Source organism: Panthera uncia, chromosome D4 (genome assembly GCF_023721935.1).
Source record: "Panthera uncia isolate 11264 chromosome D4, Puncia_PCG_1.0, whole genome shotgun sequence".
NCBI lineage: Eukaryota > Metazoa > Chordata > Mammalia > Carnivora > Felidae > Panthera > Panthera uncia.
Genome location: NC_064807.1, coordinates 57,792,569 through 57,816,460, shown reverse-complemented (window position 1 = coordinate 57,816,460; position 23,892 = coordinate 57,792,569). Strand labels below are relative to the sequence as shown.

Below are 23,892 nucleotides of genomic sequence, written 5' to 3'. Positions count from 1 at the left end.
TTGTAACGTCTGCATAAACTATGGAGGTAAAGGGTAAACAGACGTTAGGAGGCGAGGGCCTGAGTTTGGAGGTGTCCTAGGTTTCGTAGGCCTTGAGAAAGCATGGGTGAAGTCCAAGACCAGAGATTTGCTGGATGTGTGGAGCTCTTCAAAGCTTCTACTACTTGTGGTCCAGGAACAGAAAAGCATGTTGTTTTTGTGATTGAGGGCAATACTACACATATTCGAGTTCATGTCAACTCAAACTAGAGAAAAACAGAATCCTTATTAATGGCAGTTTGTGCCTTTTATAGTTTTTCCCTTGTTTATTTTGTTTAGCAAATTTGCCATGCATCCATCTGCTCAGTACTGGAGAGCTGCCCTTTGAAGGACAATCATTTTGAGTTAGAAGATTCTAGACTTGTGGGAAATACAGAGCATTGGCTGCCCGAGACCAATTCCGAAGTAAAAATGTAAACCTCCCTTGATTCCTTACTGACTCCCACGCTGGATTAGGTCTTCTGTGGCATATGATGACTGTTTCACCCCTGGCTCTCTCTCCATGGTGTTTGTGCTGTATCCTTCATGCATCCTTCAAGACCATGTGAAAACTCACTGAGGGCAGGGACTCTGATCTTTTTATCCACGGACTAGAGGTTCTCATAATAAACATCTACTCAGTGAATGAATCCTCTGATCCCAGATGTTGTCTTTATCACTGTTATTCTCCCTGTTTCGGAGACACTTTGAATTCCTTAGGAATGTCTTTTAAAATCATCAAGGAAGAATGCATATTGTATGATTCCATTTATGTGAATTTCTAGAAGAGGCAAAAAAATTTGTGCCGGAAAAAAGAAAACAGTGGTTGCATCTGGGAGGGAGGGAGGGGAAGTAGACTGGAAGGGGCATGAGGGAACTTTCTGGGGTGACGGTAGTAATCTATATCTCGATAGGGGTTTGGATTACACAGGTGTGTACATTTGCCTAAACTTGAGAAATATACCATTAATACTTGGGCACTTCATCATGTGGAAAATTTAAAACAAAAGAAAAAGATATTAAACGTTAATGACATGTATTGCTGAGGATTTTTAGGGTACAGATATCTGCAATTTATTCAAAATACCCCCAAAATTAAGATCGATTGATGGATGGGAGTATTAGACAAGCGATAGAACAATTAGGAAAATATTAAGGATAGAATTGTGGTAAACATGTTCACTGTAAAATTCAGCTTTGCTGTATGTTGAACATTTTCATAACAAAATGCTGAGACACATTAGGGGCTTTATCACAGAATGTGCCATCCACATTTACGGACTGTGTAGTTTCAGTGTGTGTGTTCTCAGACTTGCACAAAGCCGCAGGATGCAAAGCCCTCCTTGCTAGAGGGGAACTGTGGCAGTTCCCACTGATCAGAGAGTATGGTGGCCACCTCGTCCACTGTGCACAGATTGTGACAGGGCTAATCAACTTACTTTTTTCTTAGACTGCCCCAGAGGTGAGCGGTCTGCCCATCCCTTGAAGGGACAAGCGGAGGGATCATGATTTACCTGCCAATACACTGTAACTTTCCATAAATGCCAGGAAATCCTTTTAATTACACACATTTTTTTAAATGTTTTTTTTCATTTTTTTAAGAATCTTAATTTTTGAGAGAGAGAGAGAGAGAGAGCGCACACATAAGCAGGGGAGAGGCAGAGAGAGGAGGGGACGGAGGATCCAAGCGGGCTCTGTGCTGACAGCAGAGAGCCTGATGCAGGGCTTGAACTCACAAACTGTGAGATCATGATCTGAGCCAAAGTTGGATGCCTAATCAACTGAGCCATCCAGGCGCCCCATACATACACTTATTAAGTGTGCACACACACAAGATGAGGTAATAACTGCTTAAACATAAATACAACATTTTCAGAACAGATCTGATACTTTGTATTTAACTTTTTAAAAAAATTTTTAATGTTTCTTCTTATATACAGAGCGTGGGTGAGAGGGAGGGTGGGAGAGAGAGAGGGAGGGAGACACAGAATCTGAAGCAGGCTTCAGGCTCCGAGCTGTCAGCACAAAGCCCGACACGGGGCTCGAACTCAACGAACCGAGAGATCATGGCCTGAGCCGAAGTCGGACACTTAACCGACTAAGCCACCCAGGCGCCCCATGTAACTTTTAAGAAGTAATCCTTTAACAATGAAATTTGGATCCTTCATTTTACCCCAAAATGAATCTTTATTATAGTGAAGGGCTTTTTGCAAATTAATGTCAGTGTGGCAGTCTAGTGTACCCGTAATTGGCTTTCTTAGAGAAAGACAAATATCCTATGACTTCATTCATATGTGGAATTTAACATACAAAACAGATGAACATAAGGGAAGGGAAGCAAAAATAATATAAAAACAAGGAGGGGGACAAAACATGAGAGACTCTTAGAGAACAAACGATTGCTGCAAGGATTGTGGGTGGGGGGATGGGCTAAATGGTAAGGGGCATTAAGGATTACACACCTGTTGGAATGAGCACTGGGTGTTATACACACAGGATGAATTACTGGAATCTCCTGAAATCATTATTGCACTATATGCTAACTTGGGTGTAAATTAAAAGATAAGTAAAATTTTTAAAAATGGCTTTCAACAGAGGTGATTTCCAAAAAAAAAGGCTTAAAAAAATGTTTTGAGTGGTCTGTGCCCTGGTTAGAGTTTCAGTTGTTCCTTTTCTGGATTGACTGTTAGCAACAGTTGCAGCCATCTATAGCTCACACCAGAGAGCGTATTCCTGTGGCAGGGCTCCTCTTCTTGAGTTAGAAGATAAGCCACACAGCACCAAGTCTGTTCCTGAGAATGTAAGACGATTATTGAACTTAGTGCCCAGTAACAAATATCGTGTTAAATTAGGGAAGTGGAAGCTCTCAGTGGTGGAGTGCCAACCTGACAGTGTCCTGAGAATGGCCTAGCTGATGGGACGAACTGGTGTTCATAATATATAACCAGCCTCCAAAGTTACGATATTCTCTTTAAAAAAGGCGGGGGGGGGGGGGGGGGCAGGGGGGGCTGGGGGGCTCAGTCGGTTAAGCTTCTGACTTCAGTTCCGGTCATGATCTGGCCAGTCTGTGGGTTCGAACCCTGCGTCAGGCTCTGTGCTGACAGCTGGGAGCCTGTAGCTGCTTTGGATTCTGCGTCTCCCTCTCTGCCTCTCCCCCACTCACGCACTGTCTCTCAAAAATGAATAAATGTTAAAAAATATATATTATTAAAAAAGTTCTTTTAAATTGGCTTCCTTTATCTATATAGAGCTTCCTGAGATCTGGCATCCATGAAAAATTAAACCCTAACTACATTTTCTATATTTGTAGTTCTCAAGTTGTGGTGTCCAGATATACAGCATCAGCTGGGAATTGGTTAGAAATGCAAATGGCGACTCCAACCCTAGACCTATGAAATCAGAAACTCTGGGTGTGGACCCGGCAGTCTGTTTTCACAAGCCCTGCAGGTGACTCCATGCTTGCTGGAGATAGAGCACCACTTTTCATGTCCTCTGCCAGAAGGGAGGGCTTTGGAGGAAAAATCAGTGGACGCCAATTTGTGTTTTATTTGATTTTTTAAGTAAGCTCTATGCCCAACGTGGGGCTTTAACTCATGACCCAGAGATCAAGAGTTCCATGCTCTACCCACCGATGAGCCACTCAGGTGCCCCAAATTTGTGTTGTTTTAAATTTGTGTTAATTTGTGGTAATTTGTTACATCAGTAATAGGAAACTAATATGAATCATTAATTCATTAACATTAAAACATGCCAAATGTTTCCTTAAAAAAAAAAAAAAAACTTTTAAAATAGCCCAAACCATGTCTGTCATAGGAATCACTGAAATAGTGGTAATTAATGCTGTGTTTAGTTGCAAATCAGTTTATCTAAACAATTTCACAAAATAATCTGAATTGAAAGGGATTCACTTTTTCTCCTCAATGACTTATTTTAAAATGAGTGTTCCAAATGACTCATTTTTCTAGTAAATTAAAATAGTGTGGTAAAATGACCCATCACACTATTAAACGGTAAAACAAAAGGTCATTCAAGGGAAAAACAACATGTTCTAAGTGTATCTATATGAAAACAAAAAAATCTATCAACTATGCTTCTTATTGATAACACTTTTCACGGAATAAAGAATTAATTTACAAGGCTCTATAAAACTTGATTCATGTTGAATAAACTTGTAAACATCCAGCACATTAGTCAACAAATGTGAATCAGCTCCTAGTAAATGTGTTTTCAGTGTAAAATGCGAATTCTGTGTTTTAGAATGGTGGCCTTCACAAAATGAAAAGTGCATATGCCAGTGGAAGCATAAGAGGATCCCAGGAAGTGCAGGAGGTAATGTAGAACTTTGACTTTTAAAAGTCCTATCCTTTTAAAATACCCTTTTTCTCTTTGCATGTTTTATAATGGACATAATAGATCAGTACAATATTTTATATATAATATACACATGTATAATGTATACACATATATAAACTTATAATCAAAATTTGGAGTGTGTTTAACTTTTCAGGTAAGGGTTATATGATTGAAAAAGTGTAGAATACCCACTACAAGAATCATTAAGCCGCTGCCCCGTCACAGCCTTATGCTTGATTCTGGTCTAAAAATAAACACCTAAGCAATTTAAACAAAATTTTCAAACGGCTGAATGCAAGTTTGCCATCAACTTTTTGAGGTTAACCACACACAAAGTGTGTCACATGTTTCAAAGCATCATTTATTTTGGAGAAGCACATTATGAGGTAGACTCACACCAGAACACTCAGTGCATATATTAATAAACGGTTTATTGAAACCTTAAAATTGCATGTAGGTAAGTAAGTATGTAGATAAAATCACCCACAACTCTACGGTCATCAGTGAAAACCTCAAAACAGTTCAACCGAAATGGTAAAAAGCCAATAGGCTTTTAGAAAGCCTTCCTAATTCTGAAATGAAGATTTGTTAAGATGTTTGTGGGAGGGAGGTAGTTTTAATTTTAGATTTTAGAAATCATTGAACTCAATCATTCACTTTCTGGCTAGCTTTCAGTGGATGGGAGTATCTTTAGTAGACAGTATGTAGAAGATACTATAAATCTTATAGTTCCCACCGTGTCACAATGATGGTATTGAAACTGGACCAGCTATAGAATTTGGAAGCCCAGTGCAAAAATGGGCTGCTTGTTCAAAAAGAGTTTTAAGATGCCTCCGGCAGCATTTAAGATGACGCCGGCATGGGGCTTTTCTCAGTGCAGGGCTCTGTAGGACTGCACTGGTTACACACCATGGCACGAAGCCAGCGCTGCAGCTGTGGGAGACCACCACCTTAGTTATCTTTGTCCCTTGAGACCCTAGTGCTGGACAAGGCGTGTAGTGTGGATTTGAATGTTTGTTGAATGAAAAATTTGAGTTTCACGGTTTTCCAAATCAGTGAGAAACGCTTAGTTTTCCTGACCCCGGGTCAGGAAAAGTCTTACTCTGATGAATAAGGTCTGTTCATCATCATAATAAGCGATAGATTTCTCTATTTGCACATCACATTCTGGCTTCATAAGAATTTGAGGCCACATATGGCTAAGGTTCATTTGATTCATACAACAATTATTGAACAACTACTCTGTCAGATCCTGTATTGGGTACTGGGGATACAAGAAAAGTAAGACAGTCCCTGCCCTCAAGGAGCTTACAGTCTAGTGTAAGAACTTAACAGTACCTCAGAGCCTAGTGAGAAACTTTCTGGTGTCTAGGTTATTATCTGGAGTATTTCCAACTTTCCTAAAAATATGAATCTAAAGTTAACAGCACATTTTGGAAATGAAAGACGAAGTGAAATTCGGAAGAAAATTCAAATATTCAACCATTAATGTAAAATCCATGAAATTAAAATGAGGAAGAAACTTAGGAAAGGTGAAAATTCTATTTTAAATACTATGAACAAGATTTAAATTTTAAAATTATTTTATTGTCTCTGGGTGACATTTTCATTTATAGTGACATTCATATACACATACATATACGAGGTGTGCATATGTGAGATGTGTTCCTTGGAGCCTTAGATAAATCCCATATTTCCATTATTAATTCATTTACAACTAAAGCAGCATACAGGTAAATTTGAAACGTTCCTTTTGATAATTTCTGTTATTTGAATGGGAGAAATCCTTGGGAATCATCCTAAAGATGTACAAATTTCGGTATGATCTTACTCTGCAATGAGACTAAAACTATCACAATGTGTGATAATTTAAACATGTATTTTTAATGGTTATTGACAAAGTTTAATGGCATCAAAAATACTCAAGTCTATGTGGATTTTATTTTCATTGTTCCCCCACCCCGGATTCTTTTTTTCCTTAAAAGCACGAAGGATCCCTGTGCAAATACAGAGCCTTTGTTGTTAATCGGCTATACTTTGGTACGTTGCTTAATCTATTATTCCTTAATCTAGCAGCATCCTTATAGTATTTTACTTAGCGGCAACTGAGAAAATAACTAGGCTAGGCTTTAACTGGGAACTTCTGTAATCCAGAAGGTTATTGTGAATCTGTCAGAAAGCTGGTAAGCAACCAAAAGAGCTGTCTCAAAGACTGCACAACCAGGGCTTATGCAGCTCTTTAGACACCAAGCAAGCTTGGTCATCTCATGTCCCAGCTCATAACAGATGAATACAGCACATTAGATAGAGCCTGTTAGAGGCGGGCATATGGATACTGTGGTAGGAGACAGAACAAACTACTTAGCAGATAGAAAAAATTTTTAATGAAAAAAACACCAGCAACCGGAGGCAAATGATTATATATACCTCGGGGCTGAGGGAATCACCTTATAATAATTGATACTAACTCATAATTTTATAGCCCTTTACATTTTATGAAGTATTTTATATACATCAGAGCTAATTGGATGTCTGTAATAACACATGAATATAACTTTTACTTTTCATCATGAAAAAGTGAATTATGCTGAGCATGCTGTTTAAGAAGGCAGGAAGGTATACTAACATTATTTGAAAGACTTACATCAAAAATAATTATAGGTTTAAAATTTTGGCACTTAAGAGATATGCATTAGTTATCCAAAAATTCATATACTGTATATGCTTTCTTTTATGACCAACACAGGCTATTACTGAGTGAATTTTCATAACTCTCCATGGCTGCTGGTCATTAAATGGGGATGATTGTCATCAGTGTTATCAGACTATTTCTCCTGCTAAACACAAGCTTTAACAGATACTTACGGATGCCAATACCATATAGTCTGACTAATGGCAGAAACAGGCTTCTAAAAGGTTCTCAGAGTGTTTTTCCTATATTGCACTTTCTAGAAAACAAAACTTTAACCATGATATAATGTGATCTTGGTTCTAGACACAGGAGTGGGGAACCTTTTCCTTGCTTGTCTTCCTAAAATTTTTGGTATAGCCTCATCTCGGATGTAACAAGGAAAAAGAAAATACACATGTTCTTTGGGCTTCTGTGAAAAAAGATCACATGTTTTCAAAAGATAGGGGTCTCGTCTGCTTTAGCCACTTAATTTTCATAATTAAAGATAAGAAACTACTAAATATTTGATGTTCCCAAACTTACTCAACAACACTGCCATTAACATACTGTTGTGTAGAAAACTTTTTCAAGATTTTTTTTTTAAGTGCAATCAACCCCCACCAAGGTGGGGCTCAAACTCATGACCCTAAGATCACAAGTCTCATGCTCCACCGACTGAGCCAGTCAGGTGCCCCTGTAGAAAGCTTTTTAAAACAAGTATAATTTATACTATGTTTACCAACAATTATACCACATTACCAATTATAATACACTCACCAATTATCATGAATAAAAATGACTAAATTTAGAGTGAAAAACACCAGATTGGATTTTATACTCTGAAGTGAAATGAGATCTTGAAATTGTAAGCCGCAGTTTCCTCCAAGAGTCTAGCATTCCTGATGCCCTGTAATTCCCGGATTAATATCCCCCTCATGACTTTTTGATCACGACTGTTCCTCAAAGAGGACAAAGATTGTTGAGTTTGCTGGCTAATTTTTAGTTCTCATCCGTGGCTCTATTTTTATACATGGCTGTTTACATTTTCCTTTACTTCACAGCTACTTATCGTGCTTGCAGTTTTCCAGTTAGGAATGGACTGTATGTATGTACGCGCTGCGTTTTATGGTATTGATTCTAATGGAAATTTCCAGTCTTGCAAATGTTCTCTTACGTGGTGCAGAAGGTAAGCCAGCTCTGTAGTTTACCAGCCAGCTCAGGCTAGTTGCCCATCCTTTACAAACAAAAGGGCAAAATGGCAGAATAGTAAGCAGGCTTTGGATTAAAACAGACCCAGGTTTGAATCCTAGCATTGCCACCCGATGCCAGCTCTGTGACTTAAGGGAAATCACTTAACCTTTCTGACCCTCCATTTCCTCCCAAGTCAATTGGTGATCATGTCACCTACCTTGCAAGGTATTTTGGGGGGGTTGGTAGTAGAGTGTGGGCATTATTTGATACAACAGAAACTCTATAATGGTTGAAGAATCCTGGACTGAAATTCAGAGCTGGGTGATATGTGAGTCCATGACCTGCAACTCTCTCCAAAAGAGATGCAATTTATGGAACCTTTTTAAAAAATTAATGTAGTTGTACTTAGTAGCTGATTCTTAATGTTAACATTGGGTGCTTTTGCCTCCAAAACTTTATTTTCCTTTAAATATGTAGGTGTGTTTTTTTTGTTTTTTGTTTTTTTTGTTTGTTTTGTTTTTTTTTTTTAAAGTTTATGGCAAACCTATGTTTTCATTGTACTTTGCGGTACTTTTCTTGCTGGCTAAAAAATTCCAATTAGTTTAACATCCATGGTGAAATGATGTAATTTTACAATCTGTCCGAGAGACAACGTTGTTCCAAGTGAGATGTAAGCTCCATCCACTTGTGTACATGGCTGTCTGGTGGGTCCTACAAAGAAATGTCAGTTTTATTCATGTATTTGGGTTGGTTTGGCATTTCTATAAGATTTAAGATACTTTCCTTCTTACGGCTGGAATTCTCAGCATCTACTTCCACACCTTTTTCAATCTATTGACCAGTTTAAGGGTAGTCACAGAAATACAACTTAAAGACAAAGTGTTCATAAATCATTGATTTAACAGCCAGCAGAATACAGTAGAAATTGCCCTGAGCAAGGAGTTAGGAGACTTGAGTTCAAGTTCTGGCTCTGCCACTGATTTTATCAGATGACTTTAGGCAAGTCACTTAACTTTTCTCATTCATCCAACGAGATCAAATAATGAGACTGACTGCATTTTCTACCTCTAAAATTGGTTTCATCTACCTACAATTTTAATCAAAACACCTTTTGGGAGTCAAGCACCTGAGAGGTACAGAAATACTAATGTTTAAGGTAGTGCTTTGCAAACTCTGGCCCAGGGACCACCTAAAGATTACTTGAGGTGCCTGTTAAAAATATAGACTCCTGTCCTCTCCCTGGCTGAATCAGAACCTCCTACGATAAGGGCCAGGTTTCTATGTTCTGCACAAGCTCCTCAGTGATTGTAATGCACCCTGATGTTTGAGAACCACTGGCCTAAGAGAATGTGATCTGAGAGGGAAAGAGCTAGCATGTGGCTTCAATTGATCCGGCCTCTGGCAGATCCCTTCTAAACAGAATACCACCCAAAGTGGAGACTAGAAGAAAGCTGCTTACTTCAGCAGAGCAGTCAGCCCTGTGACTGTCCCCTGCTTGATGCTTTTTACTTGCTGTGTTCCATAACCAAACACAGGAGGTCTTCGTGTTGGCTCTTTGCTTTGACATCCAAGTTACTGACTACTGTAGTTAGGACAAGGCTTGAGAGGACTGCAGCTCCCTGCTCCCCGACGCTAAGGGGGCTGAGCTTGTGCCACCGGGTTCAAGGAATAAAGAGGAGTAAAACACAACCTCTTTACTCTCAATCCCCCCCACCCCGATACTATAACTTGTCACCCTGTGTGAGTCCAATTGTCTGGCAGAGAAAACAGAAACTCTGAGCCACACTGTTCTCATCGCTCTGTGACCAGGTAGTGTACTAACCTAATGAATCCTCTTTTATGTAACAGAAATGACCAAAGCCCATTCCTTCTCTTTTCCTTTCTAAATGTTTTTGACAGGAACAAAGTACCAAGTAAGGACACATGCTATAGATTTTTAAATTCGTACAAGTAAATTACAAAGAGAGGTGGTAACTATTTTTTCCAGAATTTCACACCAAAATTCCCCTACGGTGAAAAAATATGTATAATTTTAACAGGAAACTTAAAAGACAGTTTGTTGTAAGACTAACAGTTATGAGAATAATGCCATTATCTGTGCTCATTATAGAGAAACATAACAGCAACTTTAAAAGGCCAAAGTATACTCAGTGAAGAGGAATTTCTTTTTCAATGACCAGTATGCTGACATCAAACTTCTGGGTTTTATTCAACACTAGTGCCACGGGTTTCTCCTAACCCAGCCCAAACTCCTGCCAGACGTCCACGAAACTCACACCAAAATCCAAAAAAAACAAGGAAAGAAAGAGAAACCTGACAAGAGCTACCATGCAAAAGAAGCAGAACGGAAGTTCAGGCGGCACAGGTGAGCAGGAGCAGAGGAATGCGGCAAAAGATGCTGCTGCAGGGAGTCTACCTTGGCGAGGACCCTGCGATGCTGGACGACCAAGTACTCAGGTCACAGGTGTGTTCATGGACCCATAAGAACTGGGATCTTGACCCAAACTTTCAAGATCTTCTAAAAAGAAAATACTTCACCTGAATCGAAGTAATTCATAAGTCAAACACCAGAAGAGTTCCTTATTTGATGTAAGTTGTGCCTAAAACTTTGGCTGATACAAAGAAACCCGTCCACTAAGGCACCCTGAGGCAATCTGACAATGTGTTGGAGAGAACTTTGTTGTCAGTACCACATCATTATGAGAGTACAGAGAACGGATCACCCGCAGGGGACTGGCTTCTTTGGGCAAACAGTCAATAAGTTCACTGCACTGTTTGTCAAATCCCAACAAGCGAATCCCGTAGCCGTGTGGGGAAGAAATCATCCGCCCATCAGGGCTGAAGCAAAGTTCTTTGATATAACCCCTGCCTACGTTGGCTTCTTCAATGTAATGAGTTAGTCGTAGAGAACAGCGAGGGGAGACGGGTCGCACGGGAGCTCCTTCTTGGAATTCATAGACACAAGTCCACTGGGGGAGAGAAGAGAAACAAACCAAAGTTACAGAGCCCCAAATAATGCTAGATATTTCTTTTTGTAAAAAGCTCAAAAGACTGCCGAATTCACAAAATCTTTGCAAGAAATCATTCAGATGAGTGTACTGCTCTCCCAGTTAAAAAATGTGCAGGCCCCATTCCTTCTTATCGTCATAAGCGAAGTCATATGGCATGTTAAAGCCTGTTATTCCCTCAGGCTGCTGGGACTTCTGTGGTAATAATTCCCTTTTGTGAGAGTAACAACAATCTCTTGATATTTAAAAAATTACGCAGTTTAGACACCTAAGCCCTAAAATATAAAATACATCTCGTCCTACACACTTCAAAGGCTCTTCTTCTTTCATTCAGTTGTGACTTCCTCAAAAGACTCCTGCTTTCCAGAGAGTCATGAGGTCCTAGAAGGTCTTTTCCCTTAGTCATCGGTTTAGTCCTTTCCCAGTTTCCCCTGGTTTTTAAAAAGCAAATTATAATACTCAATTGACTTGGCAAAACCTTATATTTAGCTAGCTTGGCTACCTTAGTAGTCTCCTAAGGTTTCCTATGTAAGAGGATCTGTGACGAGATGAAGGGGGCAAGGATTCAGAAGCTGGGCACAATCTGAGCTGATACTGCTTTAAAGTATTTCCCAGTCTGCCACAGACACTGGAGAGGAGAAGTGAGGGGTTCAAGGTACAAAGACACCATGAGCACACATGGCCGTGACTGTTCGCTCAGGCAGCCCCACTGGAAGGTGGCGTGCTGCCGCTCCTACCTCCTGGTCATCAGTGTTGCTTGAGCACCGAAGGAGTGTGGCCCAGCCTTTCGGGTGCAGCTGTAAGGATGTGATGCAGTTTCCACGGTCTCTCTCACCAGGAACTTCTGGGGTTAAGACTTCAAGACTATTTCGTGGTGAAACTCCTGATAAGAAAATTAGGATGTGAGATCTGTATTATCAAAGGACTGAGGCAGCCCATCAAAGCTTTGATTTCTGGCTGCCACCCCTGCCCCGGCTTTCATTCCTTTGTCAGTCCCTTGTGCTACCACATGTAAAAGAAAACAAAACAAAACTATGGTGCCCCTCAGTGTATGGGGAAAAGGTACGAGTAGAACTAAAGAATCCAAGTTCCCGCAGCAGGAATCAGTGACCTAAGACTAAGGCCTTAAAGCTGACTAGAGGTCCTTTTGATTAGAATCTACATCTCAGAAAACTCTTTAAGAATCAAAGTTATGTCGGGGCGCCTGGGTGGCTCAGTCGGTTGAGCATCCGACTTCGGCTCAGGCCATGATCTCACGGTTTCTGAGTTCAAGCCCTGGGTCGGGCCCTGTGCTGACAGCTCAGAGCCTGGAGCCTGCTTCGGATTCTGTCTCCCTCTCTCTGCCCTTCCCCCACTCACACTCTGTCTCTCTCAAAGGTGAATAAACGTTAAAAGAGATAAAAAAAAGAAATGTCACATGAAAGGAATCTGGAAAAGTAAAAGGTAATTCTCATCCTCAGAGGAAGTGCTCTCTAGTCCAGAGAAGGAAATAATTGGAAGCTATGAAGGCTGCCTTTAATATAAATAAAAGGCTATTATGTGTGCAAGGAGCAGGACTTCCGGTCCCCAAGGACAATACTCTAAACGACAGACCTATAATTTTGGAGGTGAGGAAGGATATTTCACATACAAGGGGCAGGGAGACCTCGTAGTCATACATATGCCCCGCACTCTGTTATGGCCCCTCACGTCCTTCTGCCCAGCGCCCAATAAAAGTGACTGGTGCAGTCAGTCATTACTAAAGGGAGTTCTGTCCTCTCCCTCAGGTATGTGGAGAACCACTTTCATACACATTATAAAGAAAGCAGTTTAGAAATTTAATATCAAGAGAAATATTTCCACACTTCTCTACCTGTGGAAGGAGTTGCTTCGAGGATTATGAGCTCCCTCTGTCAGACCCTTTGTAAATTGTTTTTCAAATGCGTTAATCTTCTTTAAAAGATTCCCTTTAGATTACTACAGCATTGATGGAAACCTGTGAAGCTCTAAATTACATTGTTACAACCAAACTATACCCAAATAATGATTTCACATGTGACTGAACTTTAGTAACAATTCTAGAGAAAAACAGCTATTCAAGAATCAATTTTGAAAATCTAACAATGCAGAAAAGAAACCCATCTAAATAGGTAAGTAGTGGTTTTTGAGCTGTGCTCTTTGGAGGTTCCTCCAGAGCTGGCAAAAGGAGGGAACCACGTGGGGAAGGGGTAGGGAAGACTGGTCAAGGACCTCCTTAATTTCACCAGAGTGTCTGCACTTTGTGCTACAATCTACAGCAGGTTTCACATCAAAAATAGAGTTCTAGAGGTGCCTGGCTGGCTCAGTTGGTTACCATCTGACTCTTGATCTCGGGCTCCTGAGTTCAAGCCCCACGCTGGGTACAGAGATCACTTTAAAAAAAGAAAAGTTCTAATCCTGAAATGAGTTCGAGGGCCTCCGTTCCATATAGCTACTGTGTCTTGCCAAAGTATGGTGCTAACATATCCTGACGCCCCGAAGACGCAGGATTGCCAACATTCAGAGCACCCTTACGTATGAGCCCCACCTTCTTCTCTGTACTGTGTCTAGGCTCTCTGTACACCGTCTCTTCTCCAGTTGCCAACTTTATATCGTGAAACTGCTGTGTGGTTTGGTTTTTGGGGTTACCACTTCAACAAACAACCATGCTAACTATTCTCAAGTTTCTTTTTCTCATGGATGGTTTAATCAATAAAGATTTTTCTCAATGATTATTAAGAGCCTTAGCTTGTTTTCCATAGCCACAGTAGAAGAACAGGTAGAACTGATACAGTAAGTTTCAAATCAAAGGAAAAATATTTCACATCTGGGCATAAATCTCTAAATTTAACAGGAATTTTTAACCTTAAACATCACAGTCTTGAATATCTGGAGAAAAGTAGATAGGCTCTAGGTTTAGGAAGGGCTCTCAGACCATTCTACAAACAAGTAGTCATCCAAAATAATCAAGTATGCAATTATCAAGCATTACCGGGGAGGCTGCCCAGGGAAAACACAAAATAGAGGTCTAATGGATAGTCCCTCCCCTAAAGGTCTAGAAAGAAGCCATGCTCTTCTCCAAAAGGTGACCCAAAATTACAAAAACAAAACCCCTACCTCACATTTGGCCATCGGTCCACAAGGAGGAGGACAAACAAAATGTGCTGTAACAGCTTAGATGTGAACTGGGATGGAGAGGCAGGTGAAGTCTGCATAGGTAGTAGAAAGCACTTCCCATAGGGGGTGGAAAGAATAGGCTATATAGCTAGTTCTGCCAGAGCGGTGGGAGAAAACTGGCAAAAGCAGAGTGGGGACAGATTGTATCCCACAATCCCTCTAAGGCTATCAGGTGCTGCTCAGATAAAGAAATGGCAGAGCAAAAAGCCTACTGGGCTGGAACCAAGCAATTTTCACAAGCACCTGACAAGTCACTACTTCATATTTATACAGGACCATAACATGCATAATCTCATTTAATTACCATAAAAACTTTGATTGCAATCTACATGTCCTACCTACTTTTTCTCCAATTTAGACCAAACTAAGTCCAGTAAATAAAACCAAAGCTCAAATTCCAACAAAGATTTAAGCCCAAGATACTCAACCCTAGAGACTCTGGTTAGACTTTTGAAAACGACTGAGGGACAGAGAATAACCTCTTCTTTATTGGCTTTTGTTTGTATGGATTAAAACTAAACTAAAGAAAGCTACTTGGTAGAATCTGTTGTAAGATTATAAAATCCAACTGTTAACCTACCTTCTCTTTGTGAGGCTCGTGACATGTGTTTCTCAGAAGATGAATTAGAATCACTATGATGACAAGGTGAACCAGAAACTCTAGGACCAGATGAACCTGAAGTGGTCAGATCTTGAAAATACAAAAAGCTGACAATAAACTTAGCAAAACTTAATGTCTCTTAACTTTTTAATCATTTAGTTGAAGCATACTGTTAAAGTCCATCTGAAACCTGGCAAGTACAAGCCCACTTACAGCTGGCCTATAAGACTGAGGTAGGAAGGGCAGCTCTTTGAAGTGTTCTAAGGCCTGGCCCCTTTCTAAAATCTCTTCTACCGGGGCAGCTGGGGGGCTCAAGTCAGTCGAGCATCCAACTCTTGATTTCAGCTCAGGTCATATTTCACGAACTGCGAGCATGGAACCTGCTTGGGATTCTCTCCCTTGTTCTGACCCTCCCCTGCTCATGCACGCTTTCTCTCTCAAAATAAATAAACATTAAAAAATAAAATCTCAGGGGCACCTGGGTGGCTCAGTTGGTTAAGTGTCCGACTTTGGCTCAGGTCATGATCTCACGGCTTGAGTTCGATCCCTGCATCAGGTTCTGTGCTGACAGCTTGGAGCCTGGAGCCTGCTTCGGATCCTCTGTCCCTCTCTCTCTGCCCCTACCCTGCTCGCTCGCTCTCAAAAATAAAAACATTAGAAAATAATAAAAAATAAAATCTCTTCTACCAATGACTTAAGTGGAATAAAAACGACACACCAAACAAACATAGGAGCATCTTTGGGTTGCCCATCATTTCTGTAGTAAAATAGAACAAGAAAATTCAATAAACACGAGAACGGAGGAGTTCAACCTGTTTATTTAATCTTAGAATAGAATCCAAACACCAAGTCCATTACTGAGGACATTAAATGATCCTTCTTAAGCATGCCAAAAAATTCGAAAATCATTCTGGAAATTATGTGAATACTATCTCTGAAATGCAATACAAACTCTATACTGGAATCTGTAGAAAAATCATCAGATGGTTGGGTTTGATGTATTCCTCCAAATAGCAATCTATTTCATCACACTCTTCTAGTGGCCCCACACTTTCATGAAGACTTCTTAATCTAATCCCCTTTGAGGTTATTATCAGAATTAACCTTAGAAGACAAAACATTCTTGGTTTTTGAATTAAAAAAAATACCAACTAGACCTTCTAAAATCACTACTTCTCACTAAGCTGATTACTAATGTTTAACCTAAAAATAAATTTCTGAATGTAAAAGGACTCACATATTTAGGAAATGCCTTGCTTTGCAAATACGTTGGTAAAACTTAAATTTCTACTTTTAGCAGTAAATTGGGCAAATGCAGTATAATGAGGCCTGCATTATCCCAAAGGAGTCTTCAAAAGTGGCCCTATATAGACAAGAGAAAGAGTCCAACCATCTGAAGCCAATTTTAAATAGCAATTTATAAATAAACATTATGTGTTCCAAATGCTTACGTCTGGGTAAACACAAAATTATGTTCCTGGAACAGCCCTCTTCTTCCCAAAGGTGATGAAATATAGTGTCTATCATATAAAATGTAGATGAATTATGGTGCATAAGTTTTTCTGAGCCCCAATTTCACTGAAGTCTAATGGAATCAGCAACAGGAAAAACAGGGCTTTAGCAAGAGGGTATTTAGGGGCTGTGAAATAGGATGGCACCAGCTACCTGGGTATGGACATCTTATAGTCTAGGATATAATAGAGACTTAAAGTTCTATATTGAATATGTCTTTTTCTTAAGGTTTATTTATTTTTGAGAAAGACAGAGTGCAAGCATGGGAGAAGTAGAGAAGGAGACTCAGGATCCGAAGCAAGCTCCAGGCTCTAAGCTGTCAGCACAGAGCCTGATACAGGGCTGGAACCCATGAACCACAAAACCATGACCTGAGCCAAAGTCAGATGCTTACCCAACTGAGCCACCCAGGTGCCCCATATATTGAATATATCTTAAAAGCTCTGCTGGGTTCCAGAAGGACTTAAAAAGATTGATACTACCTTGGGCTACCACTAATTTTTGAGGTAGTGATGATTTAGAAATTGATGAAAGATTTCTGGATAGCATAGCTAAAAGAAAGCATTTTTAGAGTTAGCAGTTCTTTGCCCTAGATCATTTGTGATACAGAAGCACTAATTTATGCTATGTCAGAGATTTATATAGGTTATACTTCCTTGGGAAAAAAGCTCTCACTGGGCTTTCCAAAAAATATCTTCTAATTTTCTTCCCTTTCTCCTGCTATCATTCTCAGAATGGAAACATATGCCATCCCTTTGTGTGAGATTCTTTGGAAAACTTTCTTTGATCAAAAAAGAAAAGCTTACCTGAACTTGATGTAGTTCTTCTTGCTCTCAAAATAGGATAGCTGCCTACTTCTAAAGACTTGGTTAAGTCAAGATCATGCAAAATCAAGAGATATCCAGAGGACGTTGAGATCAACATTTTCGAACAATCTGGTGTTAATCTCATTCTCATGAGAAAACGTGTGTGAAAGAATTTCTTATGTGGACACCCATCTTCTGTACACCTACAGAAGAAATCAAACCAACAAAACCTAGAATTATCATAAATATAAGGATTTGGTTGATAGTCATAATTCTGAACGTCAAACTAGAATTTACAATTTGTACTTAGCTTTACGGACATTAACGATTAACAAATTTGGTTGTTTTGCTCATCATTCCTTCTTTCATCTCCAACTTTCCATTTTATTCTTTCTTTCTGAAGTGTGTGTGTGTGTGTGTGTGTGTGTGTATATATATATATTTTTTTTAATTTTAATTTTTTCTGAGTGAGTGAGCAGAGAAGGGGAGAGGGGGAGGGGGAGAGAGAATCTTAAGCAGGTTCCACACCTAGCATGGAGCCTGATGTGGGAGTCAAGCTCACGACTGTGAGATCATGACCTGAGCTGAAATCAAGAGTTGGACACTTAACTGAGCCACCCAGGCAACCCCTGAAGTATATATTTTTAGGTAAGACTTTGTTGAGGTAAACTCTCTCTTTATGTTGTTCTGAAAATCTGTATTTCCCTCTTTTTTGGAGGGTGGGAAGGAGTGGAAGAGACAGGCAGAGGGAGAGAGAGAATCTCAAGCAGGTTCCATGCTCAGTACAGAGTCTGACACAGGGCTTGATCCCACAACCCTGGGACTGTGACCTGAGCCAAAATCAAGAGCTGGACACTCAACCGAACTGAACCACCCAGGCACCCCTACTCTTCTTTTATGATTAAAGATTTAGCTGAGTACACAACTTCAGTTATGTACTCAGTTATGTACTTCAATTCTTTCTGACTACTGGGGATAATATTCCACTGAATTCCAGCTTCCTAACCCTAACCCTGTTGTTATTTGTAGGTGCTATTAGTCAATTGTTTATTTGGATCATTTTTCCCCCTTTGGGCTAACCTTCTCTTTGTCTTTGGAGTACTGCAGCTTCACTCTGATATGTCTAAATTTGGATTTCTACTTTATTGCGATTCATTTGACCTTCTAAATTGTAAGATTAATATCCATATATTCTGGGAAATTATCCATTATTATTCCAGTATTGCCTCTTACCTATTTTCTCTATTCTTTTGGGGCTCCAAATAGATGTTTGAAACATTCACATTGGACTCTCCTGGTCTCATAACTGCTCTTTCATGTATTCTATCTCATTTCTGTTGCATTCTGGATAATTTTTCAGTATCTATCTTCCAATCTGTTTTTTAAAGTTGTGTCTAATCTGTGACCTGACCCATCCTGGTTTTTAAAAGGTTTTTCAATTACCGGGGCGCCTGGGTGGGTTAGTCAGTTAAGTGTCTGACTTCAGCTCAGGTCATGATCTCACGGTTCTTGAGTTGAAGCCCCCCTTGGGCTCTCTGCTGTCGGCACAGGGCCCGCTTTGGATCCTGTCTCCCCCCCCTCTCTCTCTCTCTGCCCCTCCCCTGCTTGAGCACTTGACTCTTTCTCTCAAAAATAAACAAACATTAAAAATTTTTTTCTTAATTACTAAAAACTATATGCTTAAAATTTTTTTAAATGTTTGTTGTAATGATTAGGAACACTACTGATTTTTACATTTTGATCTTAAGTCTTGCAATCTTGGTTGGTTAACTCTTACTAATTCTGATAATTTGTCAGAATTTCTAAGGTTTTCTATATAGACCAGGGGTCAGAAAACTGGTCTATGGGCCAAGTCTGGATTATTGCTTGTTTTTGTATAGAAAGTTTGTTGGAACACAGCAATATTCATTTATGTATTGTCTATGGCTGCTCAGAAACCACATAGCACACAAAGCCTAAAATATTTATTGCACAATCCTTTACAGAAAGCTTACCAACCCTTCATAAGACAAGTATCATCTGTGAATGCTGTTTTTTCATTTGTTCCTTTCCAATCCTTATATATTTATTATACTGCACCAAGTAGGACTCTGCCTACAACCACCCCAAAACAATGGTAAACAATAGCAGTTAACAGCAGGCATGTTCTTCTTTAAAGCAAGCTCTACATTCAATGTCAGGCTTGAACTCTTGACCCCAAGATCAAGAGTTGCATGCTATACCGACTAAGCCAGCCAGGTTCCCCTACAGAGAAAACCTCTACAAGTTTCACCATTTAAAAATGTCAGGTAGGTTTTAGTGTATACTTTTGAAGAGTTTCCTACTATTTCTAGTCAACAGCTTTATTAAGATATAATTTACATGTCATAAAATTCACTCATTTTAAGCTTACAATTAAGTGATTTTTTAGTGGAGTTGTGCAATCATCAAAACGATCCAATTTTAGAACATTTTCTTCATTCTAAAAACCCTACCCTGGCCATTAGCAGTCACTTCCTATTCCTACTCCAAGTTGCAGGGAACCACTAGCCTACTTCTGTCTCTGTAGATCTGCTAATTGTGGACATTTAATAGTAATAGAATGATATAATAAGTTGTCTTTTGGTTTGGCTTTTTTTACTTAGCATAATTTTTTTGAGGTTCATGCATGATGTAGCACATCAGTACTCTGTTCCTTTTCATTACTAAATAGTATTCTACTATATAGATATACTACATTTTGTTTACTCACTTACCAGTTGATAGATATTTGTATTTGTTCCATATGGGGGATATTATGAATAATACTGTTATAAGCATTCATGGACAAATCTTTGTGCGGTGGTATGTGTTCGTTTCCCTTGGGTACATACTTAGGAGTGCAATGGCTGGTCAGATGATAACTCTATGTTTAACATTTTAAGAAACTACCAAACTGCTTTATAAAGTGGTTGAACCATTTTACATCCCTACCAGCAATCTACGAGGATCCAGTTTCTCCACATTCTTACCAATACTTGTTATTGTCTTTTTCAATTAAAGCCATCTTAGTAAGGACGTGAAATGATTTCTCATTTTGGTTGACTTGCATTTTCCTTACGACTAATGATGCTGAACATCTTTTCACATACTTATTAATCATCTGTATATCTTCCTTGGTGAAATGTCTATGTAGATATTTTGCCCATTTTTAAATTGGGTTATTGTGTACATAGAAGTTACAAGAGTTTTTTCTATATTCTGGGCACACATCCTTTATCAGATATATATTCTCTCCCATACTATAGTCTTTCTTTTCACTTTCTTAATGGTGTCATTTGATACACAAAAGTTTTTAATTTTAATGAAGTCCGTTTTATCAATTTGTTAAATCACTCTTACTTTGGTTTGCAAGAAGATTTGCTCCCAAGTTTTCTCCTCTGAGATATATGATTGTAGCTCTTACATTCAGGTTGAAATCCATTTTGAATTGCTTTTTTTTAATGTAAGATAAGGGTCTAAATTCATCTCTTTGCATCTGGATATCCAGTTGCACAGACATCATTTTTTGAAAAGTCTATCCTTTCCTGAACCACTGAATTACCTTGATACCTTTGTTGAAAATCAGCTCATCATAAATGCAATGGTTTATTTCTGGATTCTCAATTCTGTTCCTCATTTATATGCCTGTCCCATGCCAGTAAACACCTTGTCTTGATTACTATGGCTTTGTAGTAAGTTCTGAAATTGAGAAATGTGAGAGTCTTCCAATTTTGTTCTTTTCAAGGTTGTTTTGGCTATTCTGGGTCATTTGTATTTCCATATAAATTTTAGAATCAGTTTGACAATCTGTCCAAAAAAGGCAGCTGGAATCTTGATAGGGATTGCATTGAATATGATGTATTACATTAATTGATTTTTGGATATTAAACCAACCCTGTTTTCCTGGGATAAATTCTACTCAGTTGTGACATATAATCCTTTATACATGATACTATGTTTGATTTGCTAATATTTTGTTGAGGATTTTTCTATTTTCTTCTTTTTGTTTTTGAGGAATATTGGTCTGTAGTTTATCATTCTCGTGATGTTTGTGTGGTTTGGTATCAGAGTAATAATACCAGCCTCATAAAATGAGTTGGGACGTATTCTCTCCTCCTCTATTTTCTGCAAGTTTGTGAAAGACTGGTATTATTTATTCTATAAATGTTTGGTAAAATTCACCAGTGGAGACTTTTGGGACTGGGCTTTCCATTGTGGAAAGATTTTTAAATTACCACTTCAATTTTTAGCTTGCTTTAGGTCTGTAGGTCTATAGATTTTCTATTTGTTCTTGAGTGAATTTAAATAATTTGGGACTCTCTAGGTATTTAAGTTGTCTAATTTGTTGCCATAAAGTTGTTCATTGTATCACTTTATAATCCTTTCAATCTCTGTAAAACTGGTAATAATGGGGGCTCTTGGGTGGCTCAGTTGATTAAGCGTCAGACTTTGGCTTAGGTCACAGTCTCACGGCTTGTGAGTTCAAGCCCCACTTTAGGCTCTGTGCTGACAGCTCAGAGCCTGGAGCCTGCTTCAGATTCTGTGTCTCCTTCTCTCTCTGCCCCTCCCCTGCTCGCTCACTCTTGCTCTCATTCTCTCTCTCTCAAAAATAAACGTTAAAAAAAATTATTTTTTAAAGACTGGTAATAATGTCCCCTCTTTGTTTTTAATTATGAACGAATGTTGAATTTGATTCCTTGATGAAAACAATCATATGGACTTTTGGTTTAACCTGTTAATGTGATAAATTAATAGAATTTTAATATAACTTCTATTGATAGATTTAAGATTGTAAGTAATCTACACCCAATGTGGGGCTCGAACTCATGACCCCAAGATCAAGAGTCACATGCTCTATTAAGTCAGCCAGGCGCCCTGGATATATCTTTTGATGCCTTGAATAAACCAAACTTGGCCATGATATTTTGATTAATAACTTACAGGATTCAGTTTTCTTTTGTTTAGAATATTTGCATCTACATTCACATTGCAGACTGACCTTTCAATTTTTTTCTTCTAATATTATCTTTGTTGGGTTTAGGTATTAAGGTCACTCTAACTTCATACATGAGGTAAGAAGGAGAATTCCCCCTTTTTCTGGAATTTGAACAACTTAATAAAATTGAAGTGTTCTGTTTCCTATATAATCTGGTAGAAGTCACCTGTAAAACTGACAGGCTTGCTGTTTTATTAGATAAATTTTAATTGATACTTTCTATTTCTTTAATGGCTATAGCAGAGGCAATATTCAGAATATTTAAATAACCAGCAATGCAAAAAACTAGCCAGTCAGAATTGATGTGGTTGGCAGTGTTGGAACTGGGTCTGGGAATTACTTTACTGTAATATCCTAAAACTCCCATCAGCAAAGGGTACCTCTCAGCAGTCTGTAAACCAGGGTTTGACTCTTGGCTCATATTTTACTGTCTTAATGACAGTCATGTGGGCAAGTTACCCAACGTCTCTGACTTTGTGGTTTCCTTAGCTTTAAAATGGGATAGTAATAGTTATCTAACTCATGAGGCTGTTCTCAGAATTAAATGAGATGCTGAACAACCCCCACCCCAAAGGGGGAGAGATGTTTTAAGGGGGACTTTAGCTACTAGATCATAGAGAGATCTTTTTTTTTTTTTTTTTTTAACATTTTTTATTTATTTTTGGGACAGAGAGAGACAGAGCATGAACGGGGGAGGGGCAGAGAGAGAGGGAGACACAGAATCGGAAACAGGCTCCAGGCTCCGAGCCATCAGCCCAGAGCCTGACGCGGGGCTCGAACTCACGGACCGCGAGATCGTGACCTGGCTGAAGTCGGACGCTTAACCGACTGCGCCACCCAGGCGCCCCGATCATAGAGAGATCTTGAGGGAAGTGTCCCCAAAAGGGCCTGGGTAACCAGAAGGTGACAGGATTTGACCTGGGGATGATTCAGGATAGTGGCTATTTATCATTTAATACAGAAGAAGTTTAATATTTTAACAACTACTTCAGATAAATCAGTACATATTGGTTAAATAATCAGTCCAGGTGATAGGTCTATTTCAGGTTTTCTATTTCTCTTGATCAGTTTTGCTAAGGATTTTGAGTAAACTGTCTACTTCATTGAAGTTTTCAAGTATACTGGCATAAAGGTGAACTTATTATCTTATTGTATACTTTTTATTGTCTCCTTTTTTTATGGTTAAGATTATCTTTTGTCTGATTTCTCTTAACGAATCTTACCAGATAATTGCAATTTCAATTGGCTTTTTCAAAACACAGGCTTTAATTTCTTTTATCATTTCCATAATCTACTTTAATTGGGTTTACTCTTTTTAATCTTTTCCCAGTTGTTTTTTTAATGTTTATTTATTTTTGAGACAGAGCATGAATGGGGTAGGGTCAGAGACAGAGGGAGACACAGAATCCAAAGCAGGCTCCAGGCTCTGAGCTGTCAGCACAGAGCCCGACGCGGGTCTCGAACTCACAAACCGTGAGATCATGACCTGAGCCGAAGTCAGAGGCTCAACCGACTGACCCACCCAGGTGCCCTTCAGTTTTTTTGATAAAATGCTTAGTTCA

General features: G+C 39.1%; 1 protein-coding gene across 2 annotated transcripts in view; it reads right to left on the bottom strand.

The window, feature by feature from the left end:
* Positions 1-5,936: 5,936 nt before the first annotated feature.
* DCAF10 (DDB1 and CUL4 associated factor 10) overlaps positions 5,937-23,892 on the bottom strand; it is a 43,560-nt gene continuing 25,604 nt past the window's right edge. Inside the window, exons 4-7 of one of the 2 annotated variants that reach the window (XM_049626706.1) lie at positions 17,335-17,537; positions 14,996-15,106; positions 11,979-12,124; positions 5,937-11,202 (exon numbers count right to left, since the gene is read on the bottom strand). In XM_049626706.1, coding sequence (XP_049482663.1) covers positions 10,834-11,202; positions 11,979-12,124; positions 14,996-15,106; positions 17,335-17,537 — 829 coding nt within the window. In that variant the 3' untranslated portion in view covers positions 5,937-10,833. The remainder of the gene's footprint in view (positions 11,203-11,978; positions 12,125-14,995; positions 15,107-17,334; positions 17,538-23,892) is intronic. The other variant, XM_049626710.1, reaches the window with a different exon arrangement.